This window comes from Spea bombifrons, chromosome 7 (genome assembly GCF_027358695.1).
Source record: "Spea bombifrons isolate aSpeBom1 chromosome 7, aSpeBom1.2.pri, whole genome shotgun sequence".
Taxonomy (NCBI): domain Eukaryota; kingdom Metazoa; phylum Chordata; class Amphibia; order Anura; family Pelobatidae; genus Spea; species Spea bombifrons.
Genome location: NC_071093.1, coordinates 46,941,204 through 46,960,403, shown reverse-complemented (window position 1 = coordinate 46,960,403; position 19,200 = coordinate 46,941,204). Strand labels below are relative to the sequence as shown.

Below are 19,200 nucleotides of genomic sequence, written 5' to 3'. Positions count from 1 at the left end.
TGCAGTGCGGGGGGGGGTGCACAGCCGCCCAATCAGCAGCCGCAGTCTGCGGGACTGGTTTGGGATCTCCCTCTGGTCGGCTCAACATTAGGGAGCGCGAGGTCTGTCGCTTTTTTGCTCCCTCATCACTACCTGCCGGCAAATAATGCCGAGCGCCGGGATATGACGTCACCCCCGCACTCTGCATCAATGGCCGGCGCTCAGCGATGAGTGAGCAGTAAAGCGACAGACCTCGCGCTCCCACCACAGGATGGAGGAGGAGGTAAGAGATGGGGAGAAAGGGGTGGAAGGGCAGTGTATGTGTCTATACGTGTGTGTTTGTAAGCTTGTGTGTGTGTATGGACAGGCGTGTGTAAGGAAAGTGTATGTGTATATGTCTGTTTATGGGCAGGTGTGTGTAAAGGCCGTGTACATGTATGTGTGTGTGTAAAGGCAGCGTACATGTATGTGTGTGTATGTGTGTAAAGGCAGCGTACATGTATGTGTGTGCGTATAAGGGCAGTGTATGTGTGTGTAAGGGCAGTGTATGCGTATGTGTGTGTTTATGGGCAGGTGTGTGTTAAAAAAAAATCTCTGTTGCTGTGGACTACTCTTCCAATGATGCTCAACCAGCATTATGGTGGACACCTGGCTGGCTGAGAATCATGGGAATTGTAGTTCACAGATAGCATCTGCAGCTTTATCTACTGTTAACTGCACTTCCCATGACGCTCAGCCAGCATCATGGAAGTAGCATGTCTGGCTGAGCGTCATGGGAATTCAGTTCAATGTGTTGGTTATTTTTAATACGCATGGCTGTGCTGACAGAAATAAAGCGGGTTTTACGGGCGAGCTCGACGCTTTTACGTGACGTTGGATCGCTTGTATCGATTCCACGAGAGCCATTAAAAAAAAAAGTGTCCCTCTTTCACGTTTTGAAAGGTTGGGAGGTACGTTGGTGTGAAATGGAAACTCTCAGCCATCATCATACCACGAGCCGTAAACGAGCTGCAACCCTTTAATGACTAATAACAGGTTAATTACATCAGCAGGGGAGGGTCAGAACGCGAGCTGGGTGCAGGGTCCCAGGGGAGACAGATCCGAGAGCGGAGAGGAGACTCCGGCCACACTGTGTCCTTCTGATACGTGGAACACCCGCAGGTGACCTCCGGACTCTGCCAGAACCTCTGTGGGGAGATAAAGAGCCGGTTAATGCAGGGTCTGGGGCATCAAGGAGGGAGGAGAGAGAGGAATGAGGAGAGAGAGGAGGGGAGAGGAATGAGGAGAGAGAGGAGGGGAGAGAAATCAGGAGAGAGAGGAGGGGAGAGGAATGAGGAGAGAGAGGAAGGGAGAGGAATAAGGAGAGAGAGGAGGGGAGAGAAATCAGGAGAGAGAGGAGGGGAGAGGAATGAGGAGAGAGAGGAAGGGAGAGGAATAAGGAGAGAGAGGAGGGGAGAGGAATGAGGAGAGAGAGGAAGGGAGAGGAATAAGGAGAGAGAGGAGGGGAGAGGAATGAGGAGAGAGAGGAGGGGAGAGGAATGAGGAGAGAGAGGAGGGGAGAGGAATGAGGAGAGAGAGGAGGGGAGAGGGATGAGGAGAGAGAGGAGAGAGGGGAGAGGAATGAGGAGAGAGAGGAGAGAGAGGAGGGGAATGAGGAGAGGAGAGGAGGAGGGGGAATAAGGCAAGGAGGGAACCACATAAGGTTTTACGCAGGAGGAGAGATTTTGTGAAAAGCCATAATACAACACATGAACCACGAGGTGGCAGCCGTGGGATTGTTTTGTAGCCTCTGTTCAGGAGCCACGTCTCCAATCCCCCAAAACCTGTCCAGCTCTGGGTTCAAAGCTACAGCAGAGTAAAGCACCTGTGTTCATGCAGGGGAAGAACTTGTCTGTGGCTCCAGTGTCCAAAATCAGAGCAGAATATGAAATGCCGATCAAAGACCACAAGGCCACAGAAATCAGGCAACATTCGCCTTACCTATAAGCTTCGGGAGGGGAGCTTGACCTTCCCATAGCAGGAGGGTTCCGTGGAGGGACACGGGGCTGTGGAACGTGGAGGATCCAATCTGAAGGAGGCATGGAGAAGAACCACTCAACCCACCCAGCAGCTGGAGACCACCACAGGACAGGGCCAGTACTTCCTCCCCATTCTCAGAGCAATGCAGCGAGGTGACCTGGAGGATGAAATTCACATGAATGAGAGAGAGCAGGGGCTTAGAGTACACTGCTGGCCAGGCAGCCAGAGACCACAGGTCAGGAGAAGTCCTCACCTTGATGCCCAGGTTCCTGGCGAAGAACGTGGCATTAACAAGGTTGAGCCTTTCTTCAGTTCCACGGAGAAGTCCCACGGTCACCGCGGAGCACAGGTACGATCCGGCGTCTCTCAGAGCTTCTCCTAACACCCAGCAAAACAAACAAGACACGTTAGAGGGACCGGTAGCAGAAACGTGGTCTGTGGCACCTGCGGGTTTATTGGAGACGTGATTATCACATGACCTGCCTGTGGAGGACCACAAGGAGACACGTGCCAAAAAGTGACTGTGCCACCATCGGGAGTATACCGTACATGCGTAAAATGGTGAGTGTATGCGTGGGTCCCGTGGGTATTTGTCCACATGTGTGCGTCACGCGCAAGGTGGGGTCATGCATGTTGTTGTTTATCATGGGCACCTTGGGGCCAAAGGCTGGCTCACCACTGCATTGGAAGGGCCACGAGCAGCTGTGGCCAGGTAACATCACAGATGGCCCTGCAGGGGAGGAACAAGTGGCTTACCTGATGTGGTCAGCTGAATATCCCCACTGAGTTTCGGTAGCAGGGCTCGGAGGAGAACGCCCAGAGCTTCCCCCAGCTGGATCCAGGGTTTGGTTTTAGGGGAAAATGCCCTGGAGAGGGCAGGTGCATTAACCTGGGGGGCAGACAGAGGGACACGCGTGGTTCACATCCCGGAGGTCACTTTTCCCATACAATCCATAAATCATGGCACCATCTGGTGGTAGCCACAGGTACTGCAGGAACTGGACGTTGGGTATCGCTGAACCCTTCAATTCCTGACGGACAGACCGAGGGTCTCAGAGGAGGGAGACCAGAACCGGGGCCAGGGTGAGCGGGGCATTCCCAGTGACTTCTGTGTAATCCCAGTCTACCCATCATATATCTGCGTAATCCCAGTATATCCCATTTTATATCCACGTAATCCCAGTATATCCCATCATATATCTGTAACCTCCACCCAGTATATCCCATCATATATCAGCGTAATCCCAGTATATCCCATCATATATCTGTAAACCCCAGTATATCCCATCATATACCTGTAAACCCCTGTATATCCCATCATATATCTGTAAACCCCAGTATATCCCATCATATACCTGTAAACCCCTGTATATCCCATCATATATCTGTAAACCCCAGTATATCCCATCATATACCTGTAAACCTCACCCAGTATATCCCATCATATATCTGTAAACCCCAGTATATCCCATCATATATCTGTAAACCTCACCCAGTATATCCCATCATATATCTGTAAACCTCACCCAGTCTACCCATCATATATCCGCATAATCCCAGTATATCCCATCATATATCCACGTAATCCCAGTATATCCCATCATATATCCGCGTAATCCCAGTATATTCCATCATATATCTGTAACCTCCACCCAGTATATCCCATCATATATCAGCGTAATCCCAGTATATCCCATCATATATCTGTAAACTCCACCCAGTATATCCCATCATATATCAGCGTAATCCCAGTATATCCCATCATATATCTGTAAACCCCAGTATGTCCCATTATATATCCGTGTAATCCCCAGTATATCCCATCATATATCCGTGTAATCCCAGTATATCCCATCATATATCTGTAAACCCCAGTATATCCCATCATATATCCGTGTAATCCCCAGTATATCCCATAATATATCCGTGTAATCCCAGTATATCCCATCATATACCTGTAAACCCCAGTATATCCCATCATATACCTGTAAACCCCTGTATATCCCATCATATATCTGTAAACCTCACCCAGTATATCCCATCATATATCTGTAAACCTCACCCAGTCTACCCATCATATATCCGCGTAATCCCAGTATATCCCAGCATATATCCGCGTAATCCCAGTATGTCCCATCATATATCCGTGTAATCCCAGTCTACTCATCAAATATCCGCATAATCCCAGTATATCCCATTTTATATCCGCGTAATCCCAGTATATCCTATATATATATATATATATATATATATATACACATAATCCCAGTATATCCCATCACATATCTGTGTAATCCCAGTATATATATAACCCTATATATATATATATATATATATAATCCCAGTATATCCCATCACATATCTGTGTAATCCCAGTATATCCCATATATATATATATATATATAATCCCAGTATATCCCATCACATATCTGTGTAATCCCAGTATATCCCATATATATATATATATATATATATATATAATCCCAGTATATCCCATCACATATCTGTGTAATCCAGTATATCCCATATATATATATATATATATATATATATAATCCCAGTATATCCCATCACATATTTGAGTAATCCCAGTATATACCGAGACAGACTTACTGCTCCAATCAGCGCTTTGCCTTTGACCAGATCCACAATCTGCAGAGCGATCTCCTCCCCGCAGCGGTTCTGTGCCTCGTTGGTACTTGCCCCAAGGTGGGGTAAACTGATGACCAGAGGGTGGTTAACCAGCGCTTTATCCCTTGGTGGCTCCTGGATTGAAAAGACCGATCTGTAACCCTCTGCTTGGCTGTCACTCGGTCCCCGACTGTCACTTTGTCATTAAGTCTGTCCGGCTGTCACTCACCTCAGTGAATACATCGAGGCCGGCTCCCCCGCACTGCCCGCTCTCGAGCGCCCGCAGTAATGCCTCTTCATCAATTATTCCTCCCCGTGCACAGTTTATAACCCGCACTCCCCGCTTACACCTGGAGAAGGCTTCGTCGTTAATCAGTCCTGGGTGGGGGTTAAAGGAGAGGATCTCAGAGACACATGGAGGGGACCTGTGGTGGAGGGGAGGGGCGGCGTATGCCGGGTACCTGTGGTGGAGGGGAGGGGCGGCGTGTGGCGGGTACCTGTGTTGGAGGGGAGGAGCGGCGTGTGGCGGGTACCTGTGGTGGAGGGGAGGAGCAGCGTGTGCCGGGTATCTGTGGTGGAGGGGAGGAGCGGGGTGTGGCGGGTACCTGTGGTGGAGGGGAGGAGTGGCGTGTGCACGGTGATGTAATCACACTGTTCCCAGATTTCTTCGAGTGCGAATTGTTGAACCCCGAATTCCGCCGTCACCTCCGGGGGGATCACCGGATCGTAACCGATAGTCTGGGGAGGAAAAACGAGAGGATTTAATGGGGACAGAAATGGCCGTGGAGAGGAGGAGGGAGTGAACTGCCAAATCCTAATCTGGGGCCACGTGGGGTCCGTGGCCCCGAGGCAGGCAGCGGGGTGGGGGGTGTGGAGTCACCTTCATCTGGAAGGCCTGCATCCTGACGGCGACCTCCTTCCCGATGCGGCCGAGGCCCAGGACCCCCAAAGTCTTCCCGTGGAGCTCAGAGCCCATAAACTGCCGGACAAAATACAGTCAGTGACACGGCCTTCGGCCCTTCATTTGCCCCGGCGCCCCCCCCCCCGTTACTGATGCCACATGTCCCTTTCCCCGTAGATTGCGAGCTCCTGGGCAGAGCGCTCACCTTCTTGCGGTCCCAGCGTCCTTCCTTCATGGAGGCTGCTGCTTGGGGGATCTGTCTGAAAAGAGAGGCCGGGTTAGAGTGACACGCGGGGCGTCTCTCGGGGTCTCTTCTCTTCTCCTCTTACCTGGACAGGCTGAGGATGAGGCCGCAGGTGAGCTCCGCAGCGCTGATGCTGTTGCCGGTCGGCGTGCTGGAGAGGAGAAGATGGTCACAAATGGACACGAGGCGGCACCCATACCGGTCAGGAAAAGACCCGGCCAGGGGACCACCGTGACGCCAACCCCCTCCACCCTACACTTACTTCATGACAATGACCCCATTCTTGGTGGCAGCTTCCACGTCCACGTTGTCCACTCCGGTCCCGGCTCGCCCCACCACCTTGAGCCTCGACCCGGCCTGCAGGACGTCGGCGCCAACTTTGGTCGCTGATCGCACGATGAGCCCGTCATAGTCCTGTGGAGAAGGGAGTGTGAGTGGAGCGGGGGAACCGGCACTCCATCCACGTGGGTAACGAGCACCCGCACACAAAAAACAACCGTGGCTCATCTATGGAGGTCAAAACTGCCCCTCCCCCGAGCCACTGATTGGGGTCAAAGTAATTAAACTAAAATCAATAAAAGTAAACGAGCCGCTAAAGTGTGTCCAGATCCCCTTCATACCAAGTGACACGGGGGGGGGGATGACTGACGGGGGCTATTACATGACTGACTGGGGGGCATTAAATAAGTGACGGGGGCTATTACATGACTGAATGGGGGGCATTAAATAACTGACGGGGGCTATTACATGACTGAATGGGGGGCATTAAATAACTGACGGGGGCTATTACATGACTGACTGGGGGCATTAAATAACTGACGGGGGCTATTACATGACTGACTGGGGGCATTAAATAACTGACGGGGGCTATTACATGACTGACTGGGGGGCATTAAATAACTGACGGGGGCTATTACATGACTGAATGACATAGGCGCCTGCTGGGACTCTGCCAGCAGTGCTACAAAGTATCAGGGAGCCAATCACAGGTTGTCGCTCTACTTGCTACAATGCACAGCCCATTGAGAGGGTGGTAGATAAGTGGCACAGCTTCCCAGCAGAAGTGGTAGAGGGTAATACAGTGAGGGGATTAAACGTACATGGGATAGACATACGGCTCCTGAATCTAAGACGAGGCCAACGACTGATTAAGGTCTTCACAGACTAGACGGGGGCCGTCAGGGGCCGATATGCCGGCCGAGCAGAGGTACATTTGAAATCAGGTACCAGAGTCCAGTCTCTAAATGGTTAAATCAATATATCGTTTGATTGGCTGATGGGGCCGGATGCTTCTGATGCTGTGTCTGGTCGGCCCCTCTGACTTCATCATTAGCCTTTAGATTGAGGTCCCTGTCGTACGCGGTCACATGACACACAGAGAGCCTTTGGCATGTGGTCACATGACAAACAGGAATATTTCTACCCCTCCCCCCAAGTGCACAATCAGCAGGTCACTGGGTCCAGAAAAACAGGTCACCCCAGACCAGGGGGCCGTCCAACGTGCACCTGCTTCTTCAGTATCTGTATACTGACCGGCAGCCCCTATATCTTCTATAATACAGACTGTATACTGACCGGCAGGCCCCTATATCTTCTATAATACAGACTGTATACTGACCGGCAGGCCCCTATATCTTCTATAATACAGACTGTATACTGACCGGCGGCCCCTATATCTTCTATAATACAGACTGTATACTGACCGGCAGGCCCCTATATCTTCTATAATACAGACTGTATACTGACCGGCAGGCCCCTGTATCTTCTATAATACAGACTGTATACTGACCGGCAGCCCCTATATCTTCTATAATACAGACTGTATACTGACCGGCGGGCCCTATATCTTCTATAATACAGACTGTATACTGACCAGCGGGCCCCTATATCTTCTATAATACAGACTGTATACTGACCGGCAGGCCCCTGTATCTTCTATAATACAGACTGTATACTGACCGGCTGGCCCTATATCTTCTATAATACAGACTGTATACTGACCAGCGGGCCCTTATATCTTCTATAATACAGACTGTATACTGACCGGCGGCCCCTATATCTTCTATAATACAGACTGTATACTGACCGGCGGCCCCTATATCTTCTATAATACATACTGTATACTGACCGGCTGGCCCTATATCTTCTATAATACAGACTGTATACTGACCGGCGGCCCCTATATCTTCTATAATACAGACTGTATACTGACCGGCTGGCCCTATATCTTCTATAATACAGACTGTATACTGACCGGCGGCCCCTGTATCTTCTATAATACAGACTGTATACTGACCGGCAGCCCCTATATCTTCTATAATACAGACTGTATACTGACCGGCTGGCCCTATATCTTCTATAATACAGACTGTATACTGACCGGCGGCCCCTATATCTTCTATAATACAGACTGTATACTGACCGGCGGCCCCTATATCTTCTATAATACAGACTGTATACTGACCGGCGGCCCCTATATCTTCTATAATACAGACTGTATACTGACCGGCAGGCCCCTATATCTTCTATAATACAGACTGTATACTGACCGGCGGCCCCTATATCTTCTATAATACAGACTGTATACTGACCGGCTGGCCCTATATCTTCTATAATACAGACTGTATACTGACCGGCGGCCCCTATATCTTCTATAATACAGACTGTATGCTGACCGGCTGGCCCTATATCTTCTATAATACAGACTGTATACTGACCGGCGGCCCCTGTATCTTCTATAATACAGACTGTATACTGACCGGCAGCCCCTATATCTTCTATAATACAGACTGTATACTGACCGGCTGGCCCTATATCTTCTATAATACAGACTGTATACTGACCGGCGGCCCCTATATCTTCTATAATACAGACTGTATACTGACCGGCTGGCCCTATATCTTCTATAATACAGACTGTATACTGACCGGCGGGCCCTATATCTTCTATAATACAGACTGTATACTGACCAGCGGGCCCTTATATCTTCTATAATACAGACTGTATACTGACCGGCGGCCCCTATATCTTCTATAATACAGACTGTATACTGACCGGCAGGCCCCTATATCTTCTATAATACATACTGTATACTGACCGGCAGGCCCCTATATCTTCTATAATATAGACTGTATACTGACCGGCAGGCCCCTATATCTTCTATAATACAGACTGTATACTGACCGGCAGGCCCCTATATCTTCTATAATACAGACTGTATACTGACCGGTGAGCCCTATATCTTCTAAAATACAGACTGTATACTGACCAGCGGCCCTATATCTTCTATGATACAGACTGTATACTGACCGGCGGCCCCTATATCTTCTATGATACAGACTGTATACTGACCGGCGGCCCCTGTATCTTCTATAATACAGACTGTATACTGACCGGCAGCCCCTATATCTTCTATAATACAGACTGTATACTGACCGGCTGGCCCTATATCTTCTATAATACAGACTGTATACTGACCGGCGGCCCCTATATCTTCTATAATACAGACTGTATACTGACCGGCGGCCCCTATATCTTCTATAATACAGACTGTATACTGACCGGCGGCCCCTATATCTTCTATAATACAGACTGTATACTGACCGGCAGGCCCCTATATCTTCTATAATACATACTGTATACTGACCGGCGGCCCCTATATCTTCTATAATACAGACTGTATACTGACCGGCGGCCCCTATATCTTCTATAATACAGACTGTATACTGACCGGCGGCCCCTATATCTTCTATGATACAGACTGTATACTGACCAGCGGCCCCTATATCTTCTATAATACATACTGTATACTGACCGGCAGGCCCCTATATCTTCTATAATACAGACTGTATACTGACCGGCGGCCCCTATATCTTCTACAATACAGACTGTATACTGACTGGCGGCCCCTATATCTTGCATAATACAGACTGTATACTGACCAGCGGGCCAGTATATCTTCTATAATACATACTGTATACTGACCGGCAGGCCCCTATATCTTCTATAATATAGACTGTATACTGACCGGCGGCCCCTATATCTTCTATAATACAGACTGTATACTGACCGGCAGGCCCCTATATCTTCTATAATACAGACTGTATACTGACCGGCAGGCCCCTATAGTTTTTGTAATCCACGCAGACTCAGATGGCACGTATGGCTGTTGATTGAGTCCGCTGGAAGTTTAATCTGGAATGATTCCCCCGCCACACGCGGTCCTCGCACAGCATTACTACATCCAGCGAGTCCTCACCCCGTGTACAGCGTGTGTAATATCAGTGTAAGCGTGTCAGCATACGTGTGCGTGTCAGTGTGCGTCAGTGAGCGTCAGTGTGCGTTACTAACAGTGCATGTCAGTGTGCGTGTTACTGAAAGTGAGCGTCAGTGGGCGTCGGTGAGTGTCAGTGTGCATCGGTGAGTGTCAGTGTGCGTTACTAACAGTGCGTGTCAGTGTGCGTGTTACTGACAGTGAGTGTTAGTGTGTGAGTGCGCGTGTCTCTCCTCCCCTCCCCCGCTGTGCAGTCACTTCTCATCTCTGTTGCATCAGACTTTGCAATGAATGAAAAGCTCAGACTCAGCCGCTCGGAAATCCAGCGCCTGCAGAGCATTCCCTGCCTGCCCTCTCCCTGCAGATCATCACTTCCCTGCCATGTCCCTGCAGAGCATTCCCTGCCTGCCCTCTCCCTGCAGATCATCGCTTCCCTGCCATGTCCCTGCAGAGCATTCCCTGCCTGCCCTCTCCCTGCAGATCATCGCTTCCCTGCCATGTCCCTGCAGAGCATTCCCTGCCTGCCCTCTCCCTGCAGATCATCGCTTCCCTGCCATGTCCCTGCAGAGCATTCCCTGCCTGCCCTCTCCCTGCAGATCATCGCTTCCCTGCCATGTCCCTGCAGAGCATTCCCTGCCTGCCCTCTCCCTGCAGATCATCGCTTCCCTGCCATGTCCCTGCAGAGCATTCCCTGCCTGCCCTCTCCCTGCAGATCATCGCTTCCCTGCCATGTCCCTGCAGAGCATTCCCTGCCTGCCCTCTCCCTGCAGATCATCGCTTCCCTGCCATGTCCCTGCAGAGCATTCCCTGCCTGCCCTCTCCCTGCAAATCATCGCTTCCCTACCCTCTCCCTGCAAATGATCGCTTCCCTGCCCTCTCCCTGCAGATCATCGCTTCCCTACCCTATCCCTGCAGATCATCGCTTCCCTGCCCTCTCCCTGCAGAGCATTCCTCTGCCTGTAAGCCCACAGATTGCCCCGCGTCCCACCTTGATCACGGAGAGCAGCTGCTCGGGAGACAGTCCCGGGGACTCTGTCACCTCGATGCCACCCTGAGAGCGCAGGATGCTGGCACAAGCCGGGGCGAGACTGTCGCTGATCAGAATGCGGCGGATCTCTGAGAGAGACATCGCTGTCACCAATGCAGACGGTCTCTGTGTCCCTGCAGTCTCTCTCTCTCTCTCTCTCAGTCTCGCTCTCTCTCTGCTGACGGGGCTCTTACTCTCTGCACATTCAGGAGAAATTCCCTGAGATTCTCTGAATCAGTGATTTTCCAAACCATCCCCCTGCCCTCCTCCGGGCTGTCTCTCCTCCCTCCTCCCGGCTGTCTCTCCTCCCTCCTGTCTCTCCTCCCTCCTCCCGGCTGTCTCTCCTCCCTCCTCCCGGCTGTCTCTCCTCCCTCCTCCGGGCTGTCTCTCCTCTCTCCTGTCTCTCCTCCCTCCTCCCGGCTGTCTCTCCTCCCTCCTCCCGGCTGTCTCTCCTCCCTCCTCCGGGCTGTCTCTCCTCCCTCCTGTCTCTCCTCCCTCCTCCCGGCTGTCTCTCCTCCCTCCTCCCGGCTGTCTCTCCTCCCTCCTCCCGGCTGTCTCTCCTCTCTTCTCCCGGCTGTCTCTCCTCCCTCCTCCCGGCTGTCTCTCCTCCCTCCTCCCGGCTGTCTCTCCTCCCTCCTGTCTCTCCTCCCTCCTCCCGGCTGTCTCTCCTCCTTCCTCCCGGCTGTCTCTCCTCTCCTTTTTATATTACAAAAGAGGAGAGAAGTCACAACAAGAGACTGGAGTCTAACACGAGAGGGTCAGAGACTGAGATGGAACGGAGAGAAGTTTTAATTTACTGAGAGGTGGTAGACAAGTGGAGCAGCCTCCCAGCAGAAGTGGTAGAGGGTAATACAGTGAGGGGATTAAACATGCATGGGTTAGGCATACGGCTCCTGAATCTAAAACGAGACCAACGACTGATTAAGTTCTGGGCAGGAGAAACGGGCGACTCGACTATTATGATCTTTTATGTCTCTCCCGTCCTGGCTGTCTCTCTCCCTCCTCCTGGCTGTCTCTCTCTCCCGTCCTGGCTGTCTCTCTCTCCCGTCCTGGCTGTCTCTCTCTCTCCTCCTGGCTGTCTCTCTCCTCCTGGCTGTCTCTCTCTCCCGTCCTGGCTGTCTCTCTCCCCTCCTGGCTGTCTCTCTCCCCCGTCCTGGCTGTCTCTCTCCCCTCCTGGCTGTCTCTCTCTCCCGTCCTGGCTGTCTCTCTCTCCCGTCCTGGCTGTCTCTCTCTCCCCTCCTGTCTGTCTCCCCGCTCTGTTGTTGTATCATTGGTAGGCACACAATGTGCCGGTGCGGGTGGAGGGTGATTATCGGGGGCATGATGGGCAGTTGCTGCATTAACGGGGTAAATGTGCCATGAGCTGACTCCAGATCCCTCCACAGTAAGCCCAAAGCACGAGCGCCTCACGCACAGCGACATCTTGTGGAGGGCGCGCGTACTGCAGGATTCCGTTAGCGAGCACATCACACACTCACGCTCGTCTCCACCTCTTTCAAAGTTTAATTAAATAAATGATTGCATTTGATAAAGTCTCTAGTTGCCGTTTTGCGGTATTTCTGCTTCACCTGAGGAATAAACCCTCTTTATTAATTCAGGGCTATATCCCCAAAGTGCAGCGTCGGACCCCTTTAGGTGCAGAGGTATACCTGCTTTTCAAAATAGGAGATAAACGATACAATGTAACGGATGTTTAAGATGCCAGCAGAAAAGGGGTTAACAGTTCCAATATGCGGAAAGGCTCCTTAACCCCGAATGCCCATATACTCTGCAGGCTACACAAACTCATGCAGGACGAGGGCGAGGAGGAGGACGAGGGCAAGGCAGAAGGAGGGACCCCCCGAACCATTGGCGGTGTCCAGGCTGATGATGGCGGGGGTGAGCTCAAACGCCGGTATGTGCTGCTTGATCCAGACTGAGTACGAGGGGACGTGAGTGTATACGCCAGGGCGGCTGGGGATGGCGCATCCGAAACCCCAGCTCACTATTCCAGCTAGAAGCCATGAGCCATCCCATCGGCACACGAGGGGGCCACCGGAGTCACCCTACGGGGAGAGCAGGAGAGACACAAGGATGTGAGATAATGTGAGCTGACATGGAGACGCCAAAAACCAGGCACCGCTTGGAGAGTGGAAAAAAAAGTGATGATTATTATTATCTGGGAAACGCTTTTTGGACCTGGGGTTGCCATATCATCGCTCTACAGAAACCACTGAATCGTGTAGCCCCAGGTCAAAGTCACCAGGAGACAAGGTCCCAGAGTGAGGCCTGCAGGATCCCTTCTCTCTTACATGCTCCTCTCATTAGTTTGTCTTGTACTGATTAGAAGATTAAGGGAAGAGAAGATTAAGGGTTTCCATCACCCCATGGTGGATCTGTCTACCAGGACCCAGGAATCTCCGTCACCCCATGGTGGGTCTGTCCACCAAGACCCAGGAGCCTCCTTCACCCCATGGTGGATCTGTCCATGAGGACTACTACTTTGTGTCTGTCTCTGAGGGTATAGGGGTCCCGCCCTGTAGGTCGGTGTGTTTACCTGACATGAATCTTTCTGTCCATCCTTGAATCCTGCGCATATCATATCCCACAGGATGATGGTGACATTGGGGAGCAGAGTGGGGTTGTTCGCGTGGTACATGGCATCACACGTCGTTCGATCTATGATCGGAATTTGGACCTTCTGGAGTGTTTGTGGAGATGGAAGACTCACTGCAAATCACCAAGGAATGGGTTAATCCACAAGAAAAGTGACAAAAGTTTAACTAAAGCAGAACAAACGGAGCGGAAGCCATTGATGCGCCGGTGGAATTGGATGGACCTTAGCAGAGGCCAGTGGCCTTCAATGGAGTAAAAACATCTTCTTTAGTCAAAGTTGATACCTTTTGTTGGGTCAATACAGACAAAGATATATAGTAACATGATAGTCATGGAATCATGTGAAGAAGGGACCGATGAGGTCCAGAAAACTTAAACCAATAAAAAGGTATCAACGTCGACTAAAGATTTCAAGAAAATGTCTCCAGACTGTTCTTCAACATATTCTAGAATGTCCTGAGAAATCCAACCCCAAAATGAAGAATTTGCTCCCGGAGTCTCCTGAGCGCAGGACCCACCACCGATCTGTACCCACCAAGCGCAGAACGCCTCACCTCCTTGTCGGATGGACCCCCAGCCAGTCACAAAGCAGCTAAGGCCACTCGGGAACACAACGTCTGAAGCGGGGATGCAAACGGGCAGCATGTAGTCCGTGTACGGCACGGGGTTCTGAAGTTTAATGAGGGCGATATCTCCGCTGGATCCTGCCCGCTTGTATGTGGGGTGGATGTAAATGTTGCTGACTTTAGCCATTACCCCACTGGGTACCGACAGCTGGTATGCTCCAAGATTCACGCTATAGTCCGAGGGCAAATACGGCCTGAGGAGAGAAGGAGAAACGTGAAGATATTTCATAGGCTCAGGGGTTAGTTGTGTCCCCTGCAGAGAGAGGAGCAGGCTCCGTGTCACCATGCAGTGGGAGGAGCAGGCTCCGTGTCACCATGCAGTGGGAGGAGCAGGCTCCGTGTCACCATGCAGTGGGAGGAGCAGGCTCCGTGTCACCATGCAGAGAGAGGAGCAGGCTCCGTGTCACTATGCAGTGGGAGGAGCAGGCTCCGTGTCACCATGCAGTGGGAGGAGCAGGCTCCGTGTCACCATGCAGTGGGAGGAGCAGGCTCCGTGTCACCATGCAGTGGGAGGAGCAGGCTCCGTGTCACCATGCAGTGGGAGGAGCAGGCTCCGTGTCACCATGCAGAGAGAGGAGCAGACTCCATGTTATCATGCAGTGGGAGGAGCAGGCTCCGTGTCACCATGCAGTGGGAGGAGCAGGCTCCGTGTCACCATGCAGTGGGAGGAGCAGGCTCCGTGTCACCATGCAGTGGGAGTAGCAGGCTCCGTGTCATCATGCAGTGGGAGGAGCAGGCTCCGTGTCACCTTCAGTGGGAGGAGCAGGCTCCATGTCACCATGTACTGGGAGGAGCAAATTCCCTCCCCCAACAACAACAAAAATTCTAACCCCCATATATATATAGATATATATGACCCCCTAAAAACCAAAAAGCTAATGACCCTTTTCACCTCCACTCATATGTGGTGGGGGTGACAAAATATTAATCCTCAGGTGCATACAGCCAACCAATACCCCACATCCATCCTTCCTGCTCCTGGTGGCATGGTGAGGGGGCAATAAAATATCCTAGATAACCCTACGGAAGGCCATCCTGCACATCTTCCTATATACGGTAGGATATGAGGGGCAGACTGCATGTCACCCAATTTTCTGTACCCTCTTTGATACAGGCCTCACTCACTGTATGAAGCAGTGTGCAGCAGTAATGACCCATTGGGTGTCAATCATGGAGCCCCCGCAGATGTGGTATCCACCCTTCCTCAGGCTGACTTGCCACGGCCACTCCCCGTATAGCGCATCTTGACCTCCAACAATCCGGTCTGATGTCAGAGGCTTTCCGCAACCTAAGTAAGAAACAACTGTCAGGGCAATGGCTGGGGCATCAGGGGGTGTCTGGCAGGGTGGGAGGGCCACAGAAGTCTAAAGGTTGGGATGGTAGATGTAGGCAGCCGTGGAAAGAAAATACGCAAGTTTGGTAAAGACGACGGCCAAACGAACTGCATGCCAGTCCGAGCTTTCGAGGCTACTCAGGACAGGTTTCCTGAAGAAGAAGCCTGTAAAGGTGTAATTGTTACCAAACTTGGTTGGATAATAGAGGAGGATGATCTGATGGCTGGTACATGAGGGGGGGTATTTGTAGGATGGGGGCATGTTTAGTGGTGTTTACAGACGGGCTGGGGTCAATAATGACAACGTGGGACAACAATGACATAGGGCACCATTTAACCTCATATGATGCTTTCTAAAAGCGGCCACTTACCTGAGTATGATGCTATGTGCGGGAAACCTAAAAGAGAAGGAGAATCGGGGTGTTAATGAGGACCCCAATCCCTGGGCAATATCTGGGCAAATGCCCAAGTCATATAATAAACAGTGATGAGGGGCCCCAGGAATCAGGTGGTTCGTACAGATTGATCTACTACTGAATGAACAAGTAACCTACTCCCCTCACTGAGTGACCAACCCACTGAGTCACCTGACTTACTCACAACAAGCAACCCACTCCCTCAATCAGTGACCCCCGACTGAGTGACCCACGCCCTCTACTGAATAAACCAGCCCCCAAGAACAAGTAACTTACTCCCCTCACTGAGTGACCAACCCACTGAGTCACCTAACTTATTCACAACAAGCTACCCACTCCCTCAATCAGTGACCCCCGACTGAGTGACCCACACCCTCTACTGAATAAACCAGCCCCCAAGAACAAGTAACTTACTCCCCTCACTGAGTGACCAACCCGCTGAGTCACCTGACTTATTCACAACAAGCTACCCACTCCCTCAATCAGTGACCCCCGACTGAGTGACCCACACCCTCTACTGAATAAACCAGCCCCCAAGAACAAGTAACTTACTCCCCTCACTGAGTGACCAACCCGCTGAGTCACCTGACTTATTCACAACAAGCAACCCACTCCCTCAATCAGTGACCCCCGACTGAGTGACCCACACCCTCTACTGAATAAACCAGCCCCCAAGAACAAGTAACTTACTCCCCTCACTGAGTGACCCACTCCAACTCACCGAGTCACCTGACTTATTCACAACAAGTAACCCACTCCCTCAATCAGTGACCCCACCACTAAGCGACCCAGCCGCCCTACTCGGTGACCCACTCCCCCAATGAATGAACCATCCCAACCTACTCTTCTTACTGAGTGACCCACTCAAACCCACTGAGTCACCCGACTCCCTCACAAGTAACCTAGACTCCTCCACTGAGTATTACAGTCCCCCCGAACAACTTCCACTCATTTGGTGACCCACTCTTTTACACTGCTCCCCACAATTAGAAGAGCGTCCTCCAGTTCTCCACTCTGCTATGAGTGATATAACACTGCTCTTGTTTAGGGTGTACTCTGAGTATTGAGGCTGCACTCACATGAGTAATTTCTGCTCTTATCTAAGGCTTCGGTAAGTGTGGCAGTACAGCTAAGTAGGTATCAGTGGGTACAATAAATGGCAGCTGGCTAGAATAGAATTATTAGGTAGCACTCTGATTAACGAGGCTCCAATGAGCTAAATGGCACTCCGGTTAGGGAGGCTGTATTTGCCTCTACAGCCTGTAATTTACCCCAGTAATGAGTCTGATTATAAGATCTTGCCAAGCGGACGCTTCAGAGTGAGCGTGCTCCATGGTCATTTACTCACTTGTGGCCAGGAAAAGGAGAGTCAGAGCCCAGGGTCCCCGCTGCGCCATGACCTTTGAGGTTTGGTGTAAGGGTTTAATCTCCGTGCTGCGTCCAGTGGGTCTCCGATCCGCTGCCCAAAACGAGCAGTGGGGAGTGAAGAAAATACCCTGCACACCAGGAGAGACAAACAGATCCGGCCAAACCGGGACAGGCGGTGCGGATGGCGGTTTATAGGCCCAGCTACAAACGTGAATGGCAGAGAGTCATACAGGTGATGCAAGGCTCTCAGAATCAGCTCTGATGCCTGACTCTTCTCCATCCCTCCTTATACCTTCCTCCCCTCATAAACTCCAACTCCATCCCCTCCCTGAGTGATTCACCACTCACCAAACTCTAAGAGCTTCCCCTCCCTGTCTTAGAGTCAGAAGGTGACAATAAGGGACACCTAACCATGTCAGTGAGGGCAGAGGAGGAAGTTCTGAGAAACGAGGGAGGTGGAGACCCTGAGTGTGGAGGGAGTTGTGGGCACTGAGTGAGGCGGGCGTTCTGGGCACTGAGTGTGGAAGGAGTTGTGGGCACTGAGTGTGGAGGGAGTTGTGGGCACTGAGTGTGGAAGGAGTTGTGGGCACTGAGTGTGGAGGGAGTTGCGGGCATTGAGTTTGGAGGGAGTTGCGGGCACTGAGTGTGGAGGGAGTTGTGGGCACTGAGTGTGGAGGGAGTTGTGGGCACTGAGTGTGGAGGGAGTTGTGGGCACTGAGTGTGGAGGGAGTTGTGGGTACTGAGTGTGGAAGGAGTTGTGGGCACTGAGTGTGGAGGGAGTTGCGGGCATTGAGTGTGGAGGGAGTTGCGGGCACTGAGTGTGGAGGGAGTTGTGGGCACTGAGTGTGGAGGGAGTTGTGGGCACTGAGTGTGGAGGGAGTTGTGGGCACTTAGTGTGGAAGGAGTTGTGGACATTGAGTGTGGAGGGAGTTGTTGGCATTGAATGTGGAGGGAATTCTGGGCACTGAGTGTGGAAGGAGATATGGACATTAAGTGTGGAGGGACTTTTTGGCACTGAGTGAGAAGGAGTTCTGGGCACTGAGTGTGGAGGGAGTTGTGGGCATTGAGTGTGGAAGGAGATGTGGACATTGAGTGTGGAAGGAGATGTGGACATTGAGTGTGGAAGGAGTTGTGGGCACTGAGTGTGGAGGGAGTTGTGCGCACTGAGTGTGGAGGGAGTTGTGCGCACTGAGTGTGGAGGGAGTTGTGGGCACTGAGTGTGGAGGGAGTTGTGGGCACTGAGTGTGGAAGGAGATGTGGACATTGAGTGTGGAAGGAGTTGTGGGCACTGAGTGAGAAGGAGTTCTGGGCACTGAGTGTGGAAGGAGTTCTGGGCACTGAGTGTGGAGGGAGTTGTGGGCACTGAGTGTGGAGGGAGTTGTGGGCACTGAGTGTGGAGGGAGTTGTGGGCACTGAGTGTGGAGGGAGTTGTGCGCACTGAGTGTGGAGGGAGTTGTGGGCACTGAGTGTGGAGGGAGTTGTGGGCACTGAGTGTGGAAGGAGATGTGGACATTGAGTGTGGAAGGAGTTCTGGGCACTGAGTGTGGAAGGAGATGTGGACATTGAGTGTGGAAGGAGTTGTGGGCACTGAGTGAGAAGGAGTTCTGGGCACTGAGTGTGGAAGGAGTTGTGGGCACTGAGTGAGAAGGAGTTCTGGGCACTGAGTGTGGAAGGAGTTGTGGGCACTGAGTGAGAAAGGGGCCCCCTGGACCAGTAGGGAAGGGGGTCATGACTGCTGGCTCATGCTCAGGGCATAAGTCAGGGTCCTTTCCATTGGTGGGTAGCTGT

At 51.6% G+C, this 19,200-nt stretch overlaps 2 protein-coding genes across 2 annotated transcripts; both read right to left on the bottom strand.

Annotated features, from left to right (window-relative positions):
• Positions 1-979: 979 nt before the first annotated feature.
• PHGDH (phosphoglycerate dehydrogenase) lies at positions 980-11,263 on the bottom strand. Its single transcript, XM_053470892.1, has 12 exons — positions 11,036-11,263; positions 6,037-6,188; positions 5,860-5,925; positions 5,736-5,790; positions 5,510-5,608; positions 5,235-5,367; positions 4,859-5,007; positions 4,612-4,764; positions 2,755-2,887; positions 2,252-2,376; positions 1,960-2,155; positions 980-1,166 (listed from the first exon to the last, which is right to left on the bottom strand). Exons 1-12 carry the CDS (start codon positions 11,174-11,176, stop codon positions 1,039-1,041), a joined length of 1,530 nt encoding a protein of 509 aa, XP_053326867.1. The 5' UTR covers positions 11,177-11,263; the 3' UTR covers positions 980-1,038.
• A 1,296-nt stretch (positions 11,264-12,559) lies between these two features.
• On the bottom strand, positions 12,560-17,501 carry LOC128501180 (serine protease 33-like). The gene is made up of 6 exons (XM_053470576.1): positions 17,393-17,501; positions 16,000-16,026; positions 15,421-15,583; positions 14,224-14,489; positions 13,611-13,783; positions 12,560-13,119 (listed from the first exon to the last, which is right to left on the bottom strand). Exons 1-6 carry the CDS (start codon positions 17,439-17,441, stop codon positions 12,850-12,852), a joined length of 948 nt encoding a protein of 315 aa, XP_053326551.1. The 5' UTR covers positions 17,442-17,501; the 3' UTR covers positions 12,560-12,849.
• Between the last annotated feature and the right edge of the window lie 1,699 nt (positions 17,502-19,200).

What these genes read in the sequence shown, in the direction of transcription:
- PHGDH (XM_053470892.1), bottom strand. Translation starts at nt 11,176, where the DNA reads ATGTCTCTCTCAGAGATCCGCCGCATTCTGATCAGCGACAGTCTCGCC. An exon ending in GACGCTGGGACCGCAAGAAG is followed by an intron (nt 5,609 to 5,735) that starts GTGAGCGCTCTG and finishes TTTGTCCGGCAG; the next exon opens with TTTATGGGCTCTGAGCTCCA. An exon ending in GCAAAGCGCTGATTGGAGCA is followed by an intron (nt 2,888 to 4,611) that starts GTAAGTCTGTCT and finishes TCTGCCCCCCAG; the next exon opens with GTTAATGCACCTGCCCTCTC.
- LOC128501180 (XM_053470576.1), bottom strand. Translation starts at nt 17,441, where the DNA reads ATGGCGCAGCGGGGACCCTGGGCTCTGACTCTCCTTTTCCTGGCCACA. An exon ending in GCACATAGCATCATACTCAG is followed by an intron (nt 15,584 to 15,999) that starts GTAAGTGGCCGC and finishes TTTCTTACTTAG; the next exon opens with GTTGCGGAAAGCCTCTGACA. An exon ending in GGGGTCCATCCGACAAGGAG is followed by an intron (nt 13,784 to 14,223) that starts GTGAGGCGTTCT and finishes GGTGATTTGCAG; the next exon opens with TGAGTCTTCCATCTCCACAA.